The 20,041-nt window shown below is 35.1% G+C and overlaps 2 protein-coding genes across 3 annotated transcripts; one reads left to right on the top strand and one right to left on the bottom strand.

Annotated features, from left to right (window-relative positions):
- The first annotated feature begins 2,263 nt into the window (after positions 1-2,263).
- Positions 2,264-8,279, top strand: LOC129315706 (uncharacterized). Its single transcript, XM_054959670.1, has 7 exons — positions 2,264-3,162; positions 4,013-4,252; positions 4,735-4,824; positions 5,759-5,908; positions 6,033-6,157; positions 7,284-7,413; positions 7,818-8,279. The coding sequence occupies exons 1-7, from the start codon at positions 2,602-2,604 to the stop codon at positions 7,941-7,943; spliced, it is 1,422 nt and encodes a 473-aa protein (XP_054815645.1). The 5' UTR covers positions 2,264-2,601; the 3' UTR covers positions 7,944-8,279.
- Positions 8,280-9,024: 745 nt separating this feature from the next.
- On the bottom strand, positions 9,025-18,834 carry LOC129315703 (probable LRR receptor-like serine/threonine-protein kinase At1g53440). Of its 2 annotated transcripts, XM_054959662.1 has the most exons (24): positions 18,621-18,825; positions 15,639-15,819; positions 15,402-15,473; positions 15,228-15,296; positions 15,020-15,091; positions 14,857-14,928; positions 13,929-14,000; positions 13,726-13,797; positions 13,545-13,616; positions 13,362-13,433; positions 13,194-13,268; positions 12,940-13,008; positions 12,722-12,787; positions 12,542-12,601; positions 12,410-12,448; positions 12,267-12,313; positions 11,795-12,159; positions 11,470-11,665; positions 11,246-11,383; positions 10,890-11,002; positions 10,574-10,784; positions 10,234-10,471; positions 9,779-9,929; positions 9,025-9,590 (listed from the first exon to the last, which is right to left on the bottom strand). In XM_054959662.1, the coding sequence occupies exons 1-24, from the start codon at positions 18,733-18,735 to the stop codon at positions 9,189-9,191; spliced, it is 3,039 nt and encodes a 1,012-aa protein (XP_054815637.1). In that variant the 5' UTR covers positions 18,736-18,825; the 3' UTR covers positions 9,025-9,188. The 2 variants fall into 2 exon arrangements, with proteins under 2 accessions (XP_054815637.1, XP_054815638.1); XM_054959663.1 differs by lacking the exon at positions 9,779-9,929 and having other exon boundaries at positions 9,355-9,590; positions 18,621-18,834.
- Positions 18,835-20,041: the final 1,207 nt, after the last annotated feature.

Raw genomic sequence — 20,041 nt, 5'->3', positions numbered from 1 at the left:
GACATGTCATATTTGCACTCCACTTTTTTTTTTTTAATATATGACTATCTAACTGGATTAAAATTAAGAATTGTTAAGCTCAATTGGAATAGCTTTTCTAAAAATATTGTTTTCATTTTAAACTTGTGTTTAAGATTTCGTACTAGAGCATTTATAATTCTTTTTACTGAGATCAATATCTACTCTCCATTTTAAAAGTTTAAAGCACTGGTCTTCATGCAGTATCCTTGGGCTTGCTTGCTATGTATGTTCTGTACGGTCTTGCTTTATAGCTTGGAGGGATAAGTAGTTTTTATTTATCTTTTTTCCCCCATTTAAAGGCAAAGTTATAATAGTTTTTTCTTACTTTTAAAATTTTTCATAATATTTTTTGGTCGTGTGTGCCAAAGAAACTCTATCAGGACGGTATGCTTGGTGGCGAAAGAACTGGGTAATGGGGAAAAAGTTTTGAGATGTCTTTAATGCAGTGAAATTGAATGGATTACTCTTTGATTATTGAATCATCTTTTTCTCCTCCAGACCTTCAAAGGTAGAGAATTTGAGATGCTTCTTATTTTGAATTGTCATTCTAATTCAATATGAAATAAAATTATATTAAATACATGTAGTTTTTTTTTAAAAAAATTATCCATGCTTATTAGATTAGATTATTAATTCTAAAAACCCCTACTGCGTTTGTATGATTAATCATGGGTCAAGAAATTGTTGGCAAAAAAAAAAAAATCGGTAGAAATTGGAAATGAAGATCAATGAAGGGGACAATTGGTATTTTAAGACATTATCCACAATACTTTTATATTTTTGGTCATCGTTTACTCTTATCTTTTAATATCTCCAAAAGTGACCAAATCAGAGTAGCCTTCGTACAATGCCACCGGCCGAGGGGGAAAAAATATCAGGCTACAATATCCAATTTGTATTTTTGAATGTGTACCAAGCGAGCGGGCCCTTCATATGCAAGCATGCTACGTTGTATGGATATGTTTGAAATTGCTTTGTTCCTCTTTACCCTTTTTGACATTTCTTGTCGTTTAAGACGTACTTTTGTTATTATTATTATTTTGGGTAAAAATACTTCTTTTTTTGGCCTTTTATTTTTTAACTGGTTGGATTGAAATTTTCTTTCATTAAAATTTCATTTTGTAAGACGATTCTATCCTTGAATTTTTTTAAAAAACGATCCCATGGAATTTTTTTTTGGGAAATAAATTCCATTGGATTTCATGGCATTTTGACTTAGGAATAGTTGAGAGAAAAAATGGGAACTGTATGCATCATTGATTCCATGATTCCATCTTCGCACTGGTGGCTTGAGCTAAAAGCCTAAAACAGGACGATGAAGAAAATTTTTTTGACCAGATGCCACAAAATAGGCTAAAAAAGACAAAAAGTACAGTTTTTTTTTTGGGCCACAAGCCCACAAAAACATGATAATAAACTAGGATAGCCGAACATAACGGTACTCGATATGCTCCATCCTTAACTTGTCCTTTTTGCACTACTCGCCCATTCCCAACCTTTTTATACCTCTCCCAAGCCCCTCTGTTTCCACATCTTTAAATCTTTGATTTAAACAAGTTTGTGAATACCTCTTTGGGGCATATCTCTATCGGGATTCTAATCACTACTGCCTTTTTATTATAATTCATAAAAATTGAAATGTCTTTTTTTTTTAGTTCAATTTATTTTTTATTTTTTCCCCTTCTATTGCATGCAATAAACAACCACCTAATCAATGTATCAAACTATCAATATTGATATATTTACTGATATTTATAAGGAAAGTTTGCTGGCTCAACCTTTTTAAAACAGTGTGCGAGTGACATAACTTATATTAAAAAAAAAAAGCCTAACAGTTTAGGGAGATTGCTATTGAGTATAATATAATATAGAAATTTGAATCGATCATCTTGATTGAATTGATAAAGTATAAAATAGTATTGTCATATGTTCTGTCCACAATTGATTTGATTTATAATTTTAAATCAGTATCTTGGTATGATGACTACTTTGATTTTCGTTTTCAGTGGCTTGCTCTTCAGCCTTGTCATCACCCCCTAGTTTAATAATTTAATTTACTGTGGCATGGCATCTCAAAATGGAAAGACATCAAAATTGGGAAGATTCTTGCAGGCCAGTCTAAAATTCTTGGATTCTGAATGGCTGTCACCTGTGATTCCATGCTCGCCACGTGACCCACGCATCTCCTTCAATAAAATCGTCTTTCACCTTAGCCACAAACAACGCGATTATTTTCTTTCATTTCTCTGATCCCACCTGCTCGCCCAGCCTCTGTCATTCTCTCTCTCGCAAATCGCGTTTCTTTCATTTCTCTGATCCCACCTGCTCGCCCAGCCTCTGTCATTCTCTCTCTCTCTCTCAAGTCTCAATTCTAATCGTCCCTGCCGCGGCAATTTAATCTTCTCTCTCACTTGTTACAGTTCCTGATTTGCTTCTGCTACTGATTCCGTTATTCCAGCTCGTCCGTGAACTTGAATTTTTATGCTTGTCTTGGTTAAGAGCTAGCTCTTTTCTTCAATTCGTTCAGCGATTACTTCCGACTTTTTATGGGTAGGTTGTGACTTCTTTGGATAAGGCGAAATGTCAGTGGAGAGGTCGTTCGAGGCATGGGAGGAGGTCCAGCGGCACGGCCACGATCTGGCCGATCGCCTTGCGCAGGGTTTTTCTGGATTGATTCAGTCTCACATGAGCCCTCCACCTTTCACGTGGCCTACTCCTCCGAAATCGAAACTCTTTGATCTGGAATTCCCGACCCAGAATTTTGGGAAGAGGGATTTCGGATTAGCGACGGAGAATTATGGAATCGATGGGGTTTCGGCGATATTTGATATCGGTAGCAGGATTGGGCAAGCTGGAGCGGACTTTGGTGCGAGCTTGAATGGGTTAGTTCAGCAATTTTTCAGGTCGCTGCCAATACCGTTTAAGCAGGAGGACACGGTGATGGCTTCCACACGGATGGAAGGAGATAAAGGTAGGCTGACAGCTGATGCCGGGATTAATATGCAGGAAGATTTGGGATCTCTGAGTGAAAGGTTGAAAAATTATGGGTTTGCTGAAAATGATGCTGTTGCTGGTGGATCGATGGATGAAGAAATTGGCGGCTTCAACCTTAGTTCGGCTGGTCTTCTGGGGAAAAGACAGGTAAAGTCTTTAGTTGGTATTTTTCTGGCACAAGCAATTAAGCAGCCGTGTTTTGACGCATGAGGTCTGAGGATCTGAAAGCGATTAGCAGCGTAGCATCAATTGAACCACTTCAATTTTCGTCGTATAAAATGAGAGCAAAATAGTTAACCCTCTAATAGAGCTGTTAAACTGGACACCGTTTATGCTTCGTTGGAACATTACCACAAATATGAGTTGAATTGATTTCCCTTTATTTTTGCTCAATATAAGATCATCTTGCTCTTATTCTGATACAATATGGCCAAGGGTTTGTCTTCTCCGATGTATAGTTCTTCCTTAATTTATGGTCTGCTTCGGACCAGAAGGCCAGTCTCTCTTGGATTGGCTGTGTTTTGTCATGGAAAGAGTTATGGTCCAACCTTTCAGTATTTAAGCGCACTAGACTCATATATATTGTTTTCAGTCAAAGGGTTATGCCCTAGATGACTGCATTACTAGGAAGTCTGTCAATCCTTCTGCATGTAATGTCTGCTCTGGTTCTGCACAAATTAATTGTTTATGACATTGTATTAGGAGTCAAGTAGAGCCTACATATCCTGTTGTTTGGTCATATTAATTTACAAAGTAATCTAGATCTTGGAGCATAACTTTAAATTGAAGTGTCTTTATGCAAACAGGATGGGAAAATCATGTGTTCTAAAAGCCTCGAGTTTCTTGTGATTTTTATTTAAGAAATGATGGGCTTCTTTGTCATCAAGTGAGAACAAAATTCCATGATGTAACATCTTCATAACTTGTATGGTTACATTTTTCTCTCTCTTTCTCCCCGTTGTATACTCCTTTACCGGTTTTATTTATCAAAGTGCAGGGAGTCATAAATGTTTCATCAACTTATGATAGTAGAACTCAAGAGGTAGAAGGTTCTTTAGTTGCAAGGGGAGATTTATGGAGAGTGGAGGCATCTCATGGCAGTTCTACATCAGGAAATGAAAATTCGTCTCTTTTCCTTGTCCAGCTTGGACCTTTACTCCTTGTCCGTGATTCAACTCTCCTTTTGCCTGTCCATCTGTCCAAGCAACACTTGCTTTGGTATGGCTATGACAGAAAGGTAAAGATCAGCTTCAGCTGGCTAAGTTCCAGTCTGTTATCAAATTGCCAATAACGTGTTTAAGTCTAGTTAAGAAAGCTTCTCTGGCCAGAAAAAAGGTCTAGCTAAGAAAGCTTTATATAGCCTAATAAAATAAGTCCTTATCCACTGCATTATAGGCATTTGACGTCTGGAAACAGTTTTTCAATTATTTATCCTTTTAATTAGTTTGAGTATATTCCTAAATTATTGGTACAAAATTCTCTCTTTATGTGATTTTGGAATAATATTAGCCGTAACTTCTCCAGGCTTACATTGACCTAAGTAGCAAGCCAGGCCAAACCTATGGTCCACATACAAACATGACTCACTTATAGTCAAGTGACAGTTCTCTCCTGTCTTTAAAGTTGTTTTTGGTTGTGTGATAATGCATTTAGTCCTCTTTGTGTAGAGTGGGAGGGTTTTTCATTATGACCTTACATGCTTAGCTCTTTGATTGTCAGAACGGAATGCATTCTCTTTGCCCAGCAGTGTGGTCAAAACACAGAAGGTGGCTGTTGATGTCCATGCTATGCCTCAATCCCTTGGCTTGTGTAAGTTGATATCTTATTAATGACTCTCAAAAGACCAGCTATTAGTTTCATTATTAACTGATGTTACATTTGCCTGTCAACAGTGTTATATGTACGGTTTTTTTTTGTCAGCAATATAAGCAGAACTATAGCTATTTACTTAAGATATCATCCATTCTTAGTTTCTAAAAGTGAAGTTAATAATAATCCTAGTTCAGTTATGCATTTAAGTTTCTTCTAATTTCATTTTTTAGTGTAATCCATGATGGAAGAAGTGGGTGGAAAAAGAATTATTCAATCTTGCATTGTCTATAATAAAATTGTGGAGGTGTGAAGGAAGGGTGGTGTGCAAGGTGAAAGTATTAAGCCTTTTTGGTTGGATTGTTTGGGGAAGGGGAAGAAGGTTAAACAGGTTATCTCAAAACCGATGTACTGCTTCAGGAGACAAAGCTTGAAAATGAAAGCTGTGGTGGTATATTGGTTAGGAGTTTGTGGGAATCTATACATAAGGATTGGTACTGTAAATCTGCAAAGTGCTAGCAGAGCTGGTTGTTTGGAGAGACTTTTTGAAGAAGATATTTAAAGTGCACTATTTGGGATGTGGCTAAGAACAAAGTTATCAACCCAAACGGTTATGAGGAGGGAGAGATCAAGGTGCATTATTTGCAATTTGAATTCGAACTCGTTGTCTTGTATTTGAGTATAACCTAGGGCTCTATATAAAGCCCGTACTAGCTGTGGTTAGTTCAGTTCGATCATTAATTATAAACATTCAGTTTTTTTGTTCAATATTTCACTCCCTTCCTTCCTTCTTGCTTTGGTTCTACGTCACTAGTATGTCAGCTGTTTCTGAGTACAAGCGCGTGCAGTTTTTCAATATATCTGCTAATTTTGTCTTTGAGAAAAGAATTTCCTGACATTGACATCTCCTTTTTTCTCTACTCTTTGCACACAGTCATTTGTGGATCTTCAATTTCCTAACGGACAGTTGACCTATGTATCTGGGGAGGGTCTAAATACTAGTGCTTTCCTTCCTATTTGTGGGGGTCTTCTACAAGCTCACGGTCAATATCCAGGAGAAATGAGATTCAGCTTTTCATGCAAGGTGAGGTTGAAATTGTTGGAGGTTTTAATGAAATAATATATTCGTAGTCAGAATTTTCTGGAATGGAAACTCATTTTCTCATGCATGGGGACTAATTTTTTTTTTTTAACTTGCTTTTTGTTAGAATAAGTGGGGAACAAGAATTACACCAATGGTTCAATGGCCTGATAAGTCATTTTCCTTTGCTGTTGCTCAGGCCTTGGCCTGGCAGAGATCTGGTCTCATGGTGAGGCCAACTATTCAATTCAGGTACATGTTATACTCCATGTTGTTATTTCCTCTGGGTAAAGTCTAGGTGTTGAGGTTCTTTCGTTACATTCTGGAGATGCATCTGCTACTCATGTTGTCTGTATGTGATCAGTAGCCTGCCTGCCTGCATTTATAAATGAAGTTTCCAGAGCAGAGAAATACATGCAAGAAAGCTTCTTTTTTTCATTCACTAAATAAAAGAGAAGAATTTTTTTAAGAGTAGAAGAAGACAAGAGAGGAGGACAATGAGTCTTTATAGTGGTCCCGAAGATTAAACAAGTGGAAGAACAGATAAGCTGAAAACAACCTGGTTGTCCCTTTGCAAATTAGATGGTGAAACTCTTTTGGAGAAAACATTAGCTTAATCTAATAGATGCTACAAATTGAATCATTTTCCATCACTTATGTTGGTAACATCTTGGCTTAAAGCTTTGCAATCAATATGTCCTACAATCCATCCCCGCCTCCCCTTGAGAAAAATAAATTAACCTATAGCAGGCTTTTGAAGTTGTCATCTCAATTTTGAGCTTGGATCAGTGAAGCACATAGACTGCAATGCTTTGATTATGTTCTCTTTATTTAATTTGGAAGAAAACCTAAGCAGATATGATCAAAGGATACCTTCCATCATAAGTCTTTTTCTTGAGGAATTTTCAGTATATCTATATAGTATTTCTTCTATATATGTCATTGCAGTGACTCAATGATTCATTATTCGATGAATTCTCATTATGAATCAAGCAGGGCTAGTGTTACCGTCACTTGTAGTGAATTTTCATTCAATGAATGACTGAAAAAAGGATGCCCTAATCCAATTATAAAGTTTGTTATTTTGTACAAAAGCTAAACATTCAAGAATTGACTTATTTACCCATCCAGGGGATTCCTCCTATATTCCAGTAAAATTATTTCAGCACATGATTCAGTACTTGTTTCCTTTTCTCTTTATGCATTTTTCCAAATAATGAGCGGTAATTAGTCAAAACGTTTGTTTGCAACTACTTTTAGCATTTTTTGGTATATTTCCCATGCTTCTAATACAAGCCTTTTCGTAATGTACAATTCACATCACATGTCTCTAATCTTTCTTGATCTATGTTCTGGTTACTTTTCTTTTTATGGTCAGTGTGTGTCCCACTTTTGGTGGAAGCAATCCTGGGCTGCGGGCCGAACTCATTCATTCCATCAAGGAGAAGCTGAATTTAATATTTGGATGTGCCTTCATGACGTATCCTTCTGCCTTTGCATCAATATCCGTAAGTTGTTTTTAAAGCCATCATACAGTAAGGCTTCTTCGAGTTTTGTATGTGAAAATTTTGTTTCTGACAAAACAACTATGGTATGCTTTGATATTCTGTAATATTATTGTCCATGACCATGAGTAATGCTAGTTGCTGTCACCCCTGATCTCCTTCCAGGTGTCAAGCCAGTTTTAGTTTAAATCTGAGTATTGATAAGTTCCTAAAAAGATAAAAATGGTTAAAAAAATTATCTATTCATTTATTTAGCTAGAAAGGCAGCATTTTACGTGGTTAATTGCTGATTTTAAAACATACCTTCCTGGGTGCGTGGTTAAAGCTCTGCTTGTTTACATTGTGTTCTGACTTGCGTTTGCCGAACTATGGTGGGTTCTTGGCTCAGTTATGTCTTGTGTGTTCAGATTGGAAGATCGAAGTGGAATGGAAATGTAGGAAGCTCGGGTCTGGTTCTGAGAGTTGATGCTCCTCTATCCAATGTTGGGCGACCATCTTTCTCTGTTCAGATAAATAGCGGAATTGAATTTTAGAGGGCTTCCAGTGTTGGGCACCAACTTTTCCATGAACTAAGAGAAGTGTATATAGATTTAGTTAACAGGTACTTGCAAGTGCAAGGTTTTTTGGTTGGGAGCTGCTCATAGCAACGATACCGTCTTCATGTGAATAGAAAAATCTTGACCTGAAATTGTTATCAACTTCAAAATCGCGTCTTGGGGTGCGTGGTGTGTGCTTACTAATGAAAGGTTCCCTCTTTGTTGAGCAGCGACTTGAGTTCCGTGAATTGTTTGTTATTCGTTGTTGTTGTTTGCTCTTCTATAGCTTTGTAATCCAAGGTTTGCGTATGGAAACATCTTACTTTGGAAGAACTTCAGCGCAGCAACATCCATCATGAGATTTGTTGTTGAAAGTCTAAGAAACAAGTTACTTGGTCCAACATTAAATTTGAAAGTACAATGCAATGGACAATGGGTGGATGCCAGCAAATAGTTTTTAATAACAATTGAGACCAGACCAATTTGCGAGACTATGTTGTACCTTTGCCAGTAACAATGCCAGTACATGCCAAATTAATCTGCCAGTTGTAGCTCTAGAACAACAGTTGACAACCATATTTTGATAGGAAGAACACATGAAATGTCATCACGGAGAGAATAGGAATGCGAGAATTCTTGTGTGAAATCGGAAGTCTTTTTTGGCACTTGAGTTTTTTCTTACTGGAAATGATCATATTCAAAGCATGATTAGGGATTAAATATGAATATCTTTCAAGAATTTAAATATTAATTTATTATGTTATGAAAAAATAATATTTTTAATTCTCGTTGACACTAGAAATCAGAAGTTGATTTCAAGACTTATATCTTTAGCAGTGTAGGCTTATCTTTTTTAGTTTATTCATTAAAAGTCCATTGTATATCAGAATCAAAATGGATTACTTTTTTTTTTTGGCCAACAATAAAAATGGATTACTAAACTAACTCTCTAGTGATAATATTTGACACATATTGATAGGAAAATAATTATGATGAATCCACTTCAAAAGAATCATAGTCCTTTCTGTCATAAAATATTATTATGTACTGCTACTACTAAAAATAAAGTAGGCTAAAATTGCTGACAAGAAATTGTTAATAAGTACTAGGTATATGACTTCAAGGCTTTCCCTTTGACGTTAAATACATTTATCACTCTACCGTTCAAGTTTACTCCTTTACAGAAAGGATTTAAAAATATACATGCAAGTTTTCTTCCTCATTGGAATCATACTCATTATGTTAATCTCTAAGAAGCTTGCTAGATGAAGAATAATCATCTCTACTTGGAAGAGATATTGAGGAGTCAATCCATGGCCCATCCATTGACTTGCCCCTTTGCTCCACACTTGTTTGAGAGGCTAGAGACGTCTGGCTGTCGTGTGATAGCACCTCAAAGGCTTTGAACCTTGCATCCTGATGACCCTGACTAGAATTTTTGTGCTTGATTATTGGTGCTTGAGTTGGAATATTTCCTTCAAGCATGCTCACTACAGATGACATGGCCGGTCTGAGAGTGGGAGATGGATTGGTACACAAAAGCGCCAAGTTGAGCATTCTCATGGCCTCATCTTTGGAGTAGCTTGAACCAAGACGCGGGTCCACCAGTTCCAGAAAGTTTCCTTGCTCTTGTAGAACATAGGCCTTCAATGGCATACAAAGATGTATTATGAGGAGTAACACCACCTTGTTTTCAGAAGTAATTTAAGTGTGGCATCCTATTTGATTATGAAAATGCTTTTGGTAATCTCAAATTTTTAAGATGACCACGGGAGTGAATGGAGCAATGCTTCATTTATCAAATGCATGAGCCACAGAAAAAATTAATTTACCCAATCAAGAAGATAAATAAACTCATCCTTAGGCCTGTAATTTGTATTGCTCTTTCCGCTAACAATCTCCAAGACAACAATACCAAAGCTATAAACATCTGCTTTGTCTGTCAAATAACCCCTCATTGCATATTCAGGGGCCATGTAACCACTGAAAAAAGAGCATGTAATATCTGTCATTTAGTGATTTTATTAAATAAATATGAAAACATTAGGCAATGTTCGGTACGCAAAAATATGTTTTCAAAGAAATGAGAAATGCATGAATGCACTTCCTTCCCCCCCCCCCCAAAGAACAGTCTTCTATCTCCCAAATATCGCATCAATGTCTTTAAAATCATTCAAGTGAGCATGGCTTTATGCAACAGACAAGAGCAACCCAGCAGTGCATGCTGAAGATAAACTTTCAACTAACAATTAATCAAGAACAGATTTAAATATGAAGTAATACGAACATTGTTCCAGCTATTCGGGTGCTGATATGTGTATTCTCTTCTTCATCAAGCTTTGCTAGACCGAAGTCAGAAATTTTGGCATTTAGATCCTCATCAAGCAAGATGTTTGTTGCCTTAATGTCCCTATGCACTATTTTCAATCTTGACTCCTCGTGAAGATAAGCTAAACCCCTTGCTATCCCTTGACAAATCTTAAATCTTGTGGGCCAATCCAAGTGTATCTTCTGATCTTCGTGGCCTAAAAGTCAAAAGAAATCAAGAAAAAGAGAAATTTCTTCCAAGTTACATTGTTATTTAGGAGTAGGTATCTACATATACAAAGTATCAATGAAGCATGTACCAAAAAGTGCTCGAGCAAGACTATTATTCTCCATGTATTCATATATAAGCATTAGTTGATTTCCATCTATGCAACAGCCATAAAGCTTCACAAGATTCGGATGCTGCAATGCAGAGATCATTCCTATCTCATTAACAAATTCACGATTCCCTTGCTTTGACTTGGAAGAGAGCTGCTTAACAGCAATGACTACACCATCTGACAGCACACCCTGTTATAAAGTAATCTAAATCAGTATCAAAAGCATAATACCCTGTTTGGTTCAATCAAACAAGGAGTAAGTGGCATGCTCTGGTATTTAAGACTCTGATTTTACCTTATACACAGGCCCAAAGCCTCCTTCTCCTATCTTATTTGCAGGGTCAAAGTTATTGGTGCCTGTTTTAATTTGTCTTAGAGAAAAATAGCCTGTCTTAAGATCTAAGAGTTCTGCAGGGGATAAGTGTAAGCAAATGGAAACAGGGGGAAAAAATGCTAAGAGAATACAAGAAATAAAAATCGATAGTTTCAGCTAGAATGAAGCAACTAAAATTTCATTTTTAACAAATTATTGCCACTTCATACCCGGGGATTTATTGAATTGATTAATGTATATTCATCCTGCTTCTTGACTATTAGCAAGACCTAAAGTACAAGAGCTGAAAAATAGTTTATTTTGAACTCTGATATTACCTTTGTCTTCTGTATCTTTCCCACCAAGGAAACCCTTCTTTCGGAGGACAATAAGTACCAATACAAGAAAAACACATGATCCAACCACAATTCCAACGATAGCTCCAGTGAACAACCCTTTTGTTGGAACTTTGAAGTCTACAACAGAGAATAAATTCTTATATTACATGACATCCAGGCAATTTATAAGAAAACAGTAAGTTAACAGTGTGAGAAATATTTACTTGGGGTCACAGTGATGGCAGAAATTAGAGGTCCATATACACCTCTATTGGGAATCGCAGTAGTTCCTTTCCCTGCCCAATATAAATGGATCTCCAAGGTGGTATCATTCACATCAACATCAAATACCTTGGTAATGCCCCTATCAACTCCACCAGCTTCCTTCGCAATGTTAAAATCTTTCAAGTATTTAACACCCTGTGAGAATGCAAAACAAAATTTCTAGCTTCAAAATTTCAGTTTTGTAGCAGAATGAAATACAACACATGATAAAAATGTAAAAAGCAATTGAAACAATCTAACAGAGTATTTTCCTTCATCACTCACTTGAATTGAAACATCAAATATTCGCACGCCAAGGCTATTATATGTCTGGTCATCTGAAAACATTATCTCAGCAAAATGGAGCTTTACTTTATAATTGCCTTTCATCATGCATAGGCCATAGTACTTAAGGGATAGAGGGCTAAGGCGGGCTGTTTTGTAGCATGCTGGATCACTGACATTCAATAAAGTTGAACTTGTTGCTACAAAATCAGCATTATCATTATTCATATATACTCCTGTGCTGCTATAAGCCCAATTGTTTTGAAAATTAAAGTATGAAATGCCATCTCGAGTTAAATCTTCTTCATATTCGTGACCCTCGAACTCCATTTTGGGTCCTCCACAATTTATGAACAATGAATAATCTACAGTAAAAAAACACACATTAATTAGGAGAAAGTATCATAGATTCACAAAACAAATTTATTTGTGGCGCATGAAAACATGATTGATGTAATACATCTCAACTCACGTTTTGGTTTTCCCTCACAAGGTAGGCCCCTCTTCAAGCACAAAAGTCTACAAGATGAACATTTTGTTCCAACAGATGATTTAAAGAGACAGATAAGTGAAACTAAAAATTTTGAAACAGGTGCATCATAACCAAGAACTCACGAATTGCTTGCTGAGGACGAGAGACTAGAAGCCAAGTTCCTGTCCATCAATAATTGCAAGTAGTCAATATTAAGCATTAACAGTATAGGTGCAAAAGTCTCTATGTAATTGATCAAACAAAGAGAAGCTTACACATCCAACTGCTGGCAGCTAGATGCAGAAGCCTCAGTAAAATTGTTGTAAGATAAATCACTGAAAGAAAACATCATGAGATTGAAGTTTAGTTTCTTCACCAATGTGGTATTTCGTAGTTGTGTGAGAGGTGACTCTAAGACTTTGCTATTAGAAAAATAATAAGGATATAAAGCTAACATATTATGAGTGTTCCCTAGCATCCACCCTGGAATTACTCCACTCAGAGAATTGTTCGTCAGAAGCCTGCATCCATAATTAATATCAATCCCATTAATGATTCCAAAAAGTTAAAACCAATGAAGATAAAGAAATCAACTTGCAAGAAATTGTTTTGATAGAATATCCACAATCTTTTTTATTAAACTCCGTGCCTATAAATGCAAACGTTTGCTTACATGTGATTAAAATTCAAGTCCTGAAATGAAGCAGGGACTGAACCAGTTAACCTGTTAAAGCTCAGGTCTCTGTGCAAAATGAAATAGTTAAGACTCAAATCAATAAACCGTAACCAAAATACATTAGTTCATCCTGAAAAACATAGAATACCATAAATAGAGTGCATGAAATGTTTTCCCCCGAGGGGGATGGGAGCCTCAAATCCATCCATGAATTTTTTAACCAATAAAGCACTCATATGATGCAGACTTACAGAGTCTTTAAATTTGTCATCTCGGCGGCAAAGTCATCTGGTATGGGACCAAAGATTAGGCAATTTCTCAGTATCCTAAAAATCATAGAAAGGAGGATGTGAAACATTTCATATGAAACCCAAATAAATGCATAGCTCGACATAATGGTAGAAAAGTTTTCAACTCACAGTCGTTCCAAAATCTTCAAATCCTTTAGATTAGGAAATCTCATAGTCGTTCCACTCAAGTCAGATATTCTCCTGAAATAAATATGCCTCTTCAATAAAAAGAAAGAAAGTATTGCTGTGTTGAAGATTAAATTCAAAAACAATTTACAACGTAGATGTTTAAAAGAAAAAATGAGCACCCACAATTCTTTCAAATTTGTCAACAAGGATATGGTAGAAGGAATTGGACCTTCCATGCCTGTGCCCTGCATATTCCTTTAAAAAAAAAAACGTACAATTCCCTTAAAAAATGAAAAGAAATTGAACTAACAAAAATTTAGTTTCACCATCAACAAGAACACTATATAACCGAAAGTATACTCACAGAATAGTAATTTTGGTCCAGTTCCCAATAAAACCAGGTATCTTCCCTGATAAACTGCTCCCATCTATCCTACTGCAGAAAAGTTAGGAGTGATTTCAGTATTTAACAAAGGCCAAGCCGACGGGCGAAGGGGAAAAAAAAATGGCCTAATAACAACCATAACAAAGATGAACTAAGCAACACAAACACATGATATCACTCACAAATCAGTTAGGTTCTTTAGGTTTCCATATGATTCTGGTATCACCCCGGTAAAATTATTGGAAGAAAGAAGTCTGCAGATTCACACAAAACAAAGTTAAGAATTGGAAAAGCATCATCAAATGACATAATATTACGCAGCCCCAAAAGAAAATGAAGGAAACAGTGAACAGAAAAACTAGAAATTGAAATTAGTTAATGATAGAGCTGGTGATTCCCAAAAGATTGCCAACACTTTCTAATTCTCACCTTGAGGACAAGGTGAAGCTTCAAGGGGAGGGTAATGATAGAGCTGGTGATTCCCAAAAGATTTTCCTGTCATTTCCTAAGGCTTACAGTGGACAATCTAGGCAGGGAGGTGATTTAAAGAAGACTAAGACCAGTGGTCAAGAGGTTTATTTGAAGGTTTATAACTGTAAGATTCAAATAATAAAAGAAAAGTCAGGTTAGGTGCAGCCTAGGGTATGGGTAGTGTCAGCAGGGGTAATGACTACTTTTCGACTGTATAAATATGTACTTCCGTGATGAGGGATGAGGAGGGACTATTGGAGAATTGTGGTCAAGTGAGGAGAGTTCTGGCCTCTCGAATGCCAGATTAGGGGTGGAGAAGATTATCTTTTCTTCATCATTTTATCTTTCTACTTCAGTTTGTATTTGTGAGAGACCATTGTCCGTGTTGCTGCTCAGAGGGTATAGTTTATGTTGTTTCATGCTCTGTAATTGCCATTTCAGTGTAATTTCAGTCTTTATTTTGATTGTAATCCCACTCTATTGTTCAGCAATAGTAATTGTTAGTTACATTTACAGTGTATTTTCTGGTTTTGCTTATTTTTAAGCTTAATAGAGTAGAGGGTTCCATCAGTTAACAGGTTGCTCTATTCGGTGACAAAAGCCACAAATGAAAACTGCCAAAAGAACAAAGGAACTTACAGTCTCCGTAGGTTGCTCAAATTTCCAAGACTCTGAGGAAGATTTCGTCCAAGCTGATTATCCTCCAAGACCCTGTAAACATAAATACAAAACTTATTTAGCTGCAGTATCAACTTTTTTTCCCCCAATTCAAAATGAGATTGGCATTGAGTCAAAAACCTACAGATCCTGCAGAGTAGCAATTTCACCCAATTCTTCTGGAATTGAACCGCTAATGCGATTCCCCAAAAGGGACCTGAAGTAAATGTACATGGGAATGATTTCAATTTTCAAATACGCATGCATAGCATATAATATACCTTATCATATTATTATATTTGCATGCCCAGTTCAAATAGAGTTTGAAAATACCACATTATACGATAACTTACAGGTTGACAAGAGGGATGCGTGTAAAAACCGTTGGAATTGTGCCACTGAGATAGTTGCGAGTGAGATCACTGCTCAATACAATAAATTTCCGTCAGTGCTCGCTGATTCTGATACATTTTCACAATGATTATGAATGCAAATGAATCCAAAAAAAGAAGGGTATAATCACTCACAGTTCAATCAGTTGTGTAAGATTTCCAAATTCACTTGGTATTTCTCCCGATATATTCTGGCCTTTCAAAAGACTACCAATGACAAATTGTTGTATCACTAAACACTAATAATTCCGGCCCAAAAAAATGGTATAGAATTTACAGAATTCATACATCGGTTTGTGTATAATTGAAAGAAGATTCAGACAAGTTTGTTTATTTCACGGATATATATGATTAGTAACCAAAAGGCCATACATATGAGTGACATGGCAAACGGTGCCGTTTTGGAAAGTGCAATTACAAATGACAGTCCTGACGATTTGAGTGGATGTGGTAGTGAGGTTATTAAATCCTGAGTCTCCATTATTGCAAGATTTCTCTGTAACCTTCCAATTCACATTTGTGAGCTTGTCAGATATTGCCTGTAGTGCCTTCACTGTATCACAAAACACACACACACGAATTAGCTCTATGTGATAATATTGTATTCATTTCATCTTTGTTTAGTTCTTTTGGATCCCACAGAAAATGAAAGAAATCAACAGAACCACACATAAATCAGCTTTTGTACTGTATTAGTCTTGATTCAATGTTTGTTTAGTCCTTTGGATCCCACAAAACAGGAAACAAATTATAAATAAAAATGAAGGTCGAGATTTGGCTTGCTCTCACAATTCAATGCTGGCATGCCCATGATTTCAAGTTTCAGAGTCAAAAGCCGTAATATAATACTAACAGCCATGCCTTTTTTTCTTTTTCCTTTTTTCCTTTTGAATGTGATACGACCATGTCATACATTGTGGGCAATCTAACAATTGGCATTATTAAAAATTCCAACTTTTTATTCAAGCATGCAAAACTCTTCCCAATCTTAATATTCCCAAGCAACTTGATCAACATATACATATATAATCTAAACATTAAATATTATTATTCAATTAAGTGTATATTTTCTTTTCTTTTTTCTTTAAGAAAGATACCCATGAGAATAATCTTTAATTTCTCTTAATAACGATTATAAATAGTATTAAAAAATAAAAATTAAGTTATTCACATCCTCTACTTTGATTCCTTTAAATAAAAAAGTAAATAATTCAAACTAGTTTTTTTTTTTTTTGGGTCCAAAACAATCATCCAAACTAGTTTCCCCATTCAAATTGATTACCCTCTCGAACACAAAGGACACAGACAGTCAGATTGCTTTCATTCTCAAGGCTTATCATATAAAACCTGCGTCACATCATAAGTGTGTACACACACCCCTAGAAATTAACCAAAAGTGATATATATATATATATATATTTCTAACTCAGTACATGGTCTGAGAAACACAATAAGTTTAAATAGTAAAGAAACATGCAGTGTACATTTAAGCAACGAGTCTCAAACATAGCGCCTGTTTTGATCACACGGCAAAGCTATCAATATCAATATTCAATATATATAATTTAGAAAAAAAGAATCATACCATTTATAATCATTAACAATATAACTCATCACAACTCATCAACACATTTGATCAAATAAATCAAGTTCATATCTAGTAATAGCAATACACGGAGTTTAGACTCTATTTTATGTACTGTGACAGGCCAACTAAGACATAGCTGGAGAGTGAATAAGAAGTTTATATGTAAGGTTAAAGTATTGTTTTGAATAGTAATTTCATTTTCATTTATATTTTAATTACCATGAGTGGTACTCTTAATTTTAAAAAATAATAATTTAATAGTTGGAATTAAATCTTTGAGAAATATATATTTTAAACTACAAAACAAGCAATAGGATTGAAGGAATAATTTACCCAAATGACTAAGGCAAATTAAAGTTCAGGTACCTTCATCGTTTTCTTCGTGTTTTTGTTTTCGTTTTTTTTTTTAACTCTTTTCACATGAACTAAAATTCTAAGAAAATCATTAAATGGGTTATGGTAGTGACAGCAAGTAGCAGATCGCAGGGTCATTTTCAGCGAGTTGTTGTCTATTTACCTATCCTACAGGCTACAGTCCACAGATTCAACTTGTGATGACCCATTTATGTGTGCGCGTGTGTATTATAATATATATGCATATATAATATAAACCTCTAAAAAAATCACACATATGAAATATGAATAATGTGGCTCGTTTTTTTAAGCTTGGTATCACCAGACCCATACCAGTTTAAAAATAATAATAATAACCAATCTCTTCTGGCTAAAGCCAAAGGAAAGCAATCCAAGCATCCCACTTTCAGAATCCATAAAAAAGAAAAGTGGTTTTGAAAGCTAAATAATTCTCATAAAAAAATCAGAATTTCAAAAATACACTACTATTATTAAATATATTGCAATCAGTTCAAGTTTAGGCTTTCAGAATATCATGAGTTTGATGCTTTCTAATTTTTCTGAATTATACCCATTTATAAACATTATTAATTAATGCCATTTATGCATTTAATTTTAATTACTGCAGGCCCAAATGGTGTTCTCGGAAACATGAAAATGACGCATATAGTACTGTGGATCCTTTTAGGACGAACAAGGATGGTGATTTCACATGGCCGTGCCAGCACACCATATCTTCAATCATGACAGTTAAAAAAAATGAAATAATATAATCCCAGCAAATTAAATGTCAAAGCAAAGATGAATTATGATCCAGAATCCGCCATAATGCAGAAACAAAATCGAACTATGCGCGAGTTATCATCAGATCCTTGGAGAGTTATTTTCTGTAAAAATGTTAAGTGTTAACGGGCTGAGTGAATGACTAGAACTCAAGACAATTTGGGAAGACTGATGAAGTTGTGAATCCTTATGGATCAAGAAACACCCATCAGAAACCCAGATATAAAATAATAATTGTTAACAACAACAATAATAATAATGATAAGTGATGAAAGTTCATAATCTGGAAGTTTCAAAATTAGAAACGGGGGAACTGATGCAAAAGTTTTTATCTTTCTGAAACCAACTTGCACTATGAAACAATTTCGATCAAATCATTATACAAATCTGTCTATTTTATGACATCTATATGTATCTTTACGAGTGATAAGGCGCAGAAGAGTTTAAAAGAGGTTTCTTTTCTGCAGCAAGGTTTTGAATAGCAGGACATGAACGGAATTGCAGAGAGTTTCTATGGTTTCCAATCACTGAACGTTTGAGAGAAGAGAAAGAAACATTCTGAAGCAAAAGACAAGACAACAAATACAAAAGAAAGAAAGAAAAGCAGGGGAGAGGAGTGGAGAAAGTACCTTCGTCTTGGGGCATAAGTTGAGCGTTTGAAGGAGAATCTGAGAAGAAAGAGAGAAGCAGAAATGCAGAGAAGAAAACACTGACAAGTTTGGAGCTTGACATGACAAACTCCATTAGAAGATCAGGAAGGTCGGCTTTGAAGGAGAGGCGTCGATACTGAAATGAAGAGAGAGAAATTTAGAGTTGGAATGATTATTTATTGGAGGGAAGGAGGGTGAGATCAAGATTGGATATTTCAACGGAAAGAGATTTGTGATACGCATGACGAGTGACAACAATTATGTTTACCAAAAGGAAAGGCGGAAAGGGGGAGTGGGGGTGGGGTTCAATTAATTGCTGAAAAAGAGTTGGGAGAGATTTAACATTGAGGACTTTCGCTAGCAATAATTGTTGAGGGTTAAATAATAAAATATTCTTATTGATTAAAAAAATAAAAATTAAGCAAGGTTTTTTATCATTAATATTTTGCATAAAATCTTTCACTGTCGATAATTTCATATTAACACTTAATACAAAGTTCTTCAGTGTAAATATGTCAATTTAAAATATTAGCTACAGGAGTCTTCAATCATATGCAGTAATTTTTCACTATATACATTTGAACTTTAATTATATATAAAAAACTTTCATTTATTCAAATAACATCTTTTGATATTCTAAAAAATTTTAACTTAGAAGCATTTTAAAATACTAGAAGCAAGAATCTTTAGTCATATACAACAATTTTTTCACTATATGCATTTGAGCTTCAATTATATGAAGAAAAAAAAATCATTCATTCGAATAACACTTTTGTATATTCAAATATGACTCATTAATTTTCCGTATGAATATCTTTAGAGGCATATACAATCTTTTTCTCTCGATATGTGATGATCTTTAACGAAATGTAAATTTTTTTCATATATTCAAATAACACTTTTGCATTGTAAAATATCGCTCATTAATTTTCCTTATGAATATCTTTGAAGGCATGTGCAATCTTTCTTTCTCGATATGCAACTGATTTTTAATGAAATGTAAATTTCTTCCATATATTTGAATAACACTTTTGCATATTTGAATAGAACTTATTATTTTCCTTATGGATATCTTTGAAGGCATATGTAATCTTTCTTCCTTGACATACGACTGATTTTCAATGAAATGCAAATTTCTTTTATATATTCAAATAACACTTTTTCATATTTTAATAAATGGAAGCCTATTTGCAATTGCTTGAAGTGGTATTCAAATATTCAAAATGATTATTTGAATAAACAGAAGAAAAATTATATTTTCAAGATATCTAAAATGCATATTCGAATATGGTTTAGAACTCAGGATTGAATATTGCATCAATGTTATGTTTTCAGAATATCACAAATGCATATTATAAAAACACAAATAGATATTCTGAAAATGTATATGAATATTTTAG

This window comes from Prosopis cineraria, unplaced genomic scaffold (genome assembly GCF_029017545.1).
Source record: "Prosopis cineraria cultivar Desert tree isolate PC_DT_omini unplaced genomic scaffold, ASM2901754v1 PC7, whole genome shotgun sequence".
In the NCBI taxonomy this organism is placed as follows: domain Eukaryota; kingdom Viridiplantae; phylum Streptophyta; class Magnoliopsida; order Fabales; family Fabaceae; genus Prosopis; species Prosopis cineraria.
Note: the sequence above shows the minus strand (reverse complement) of the source record. Positions and strands in the feature narration are given on the sequence as shown.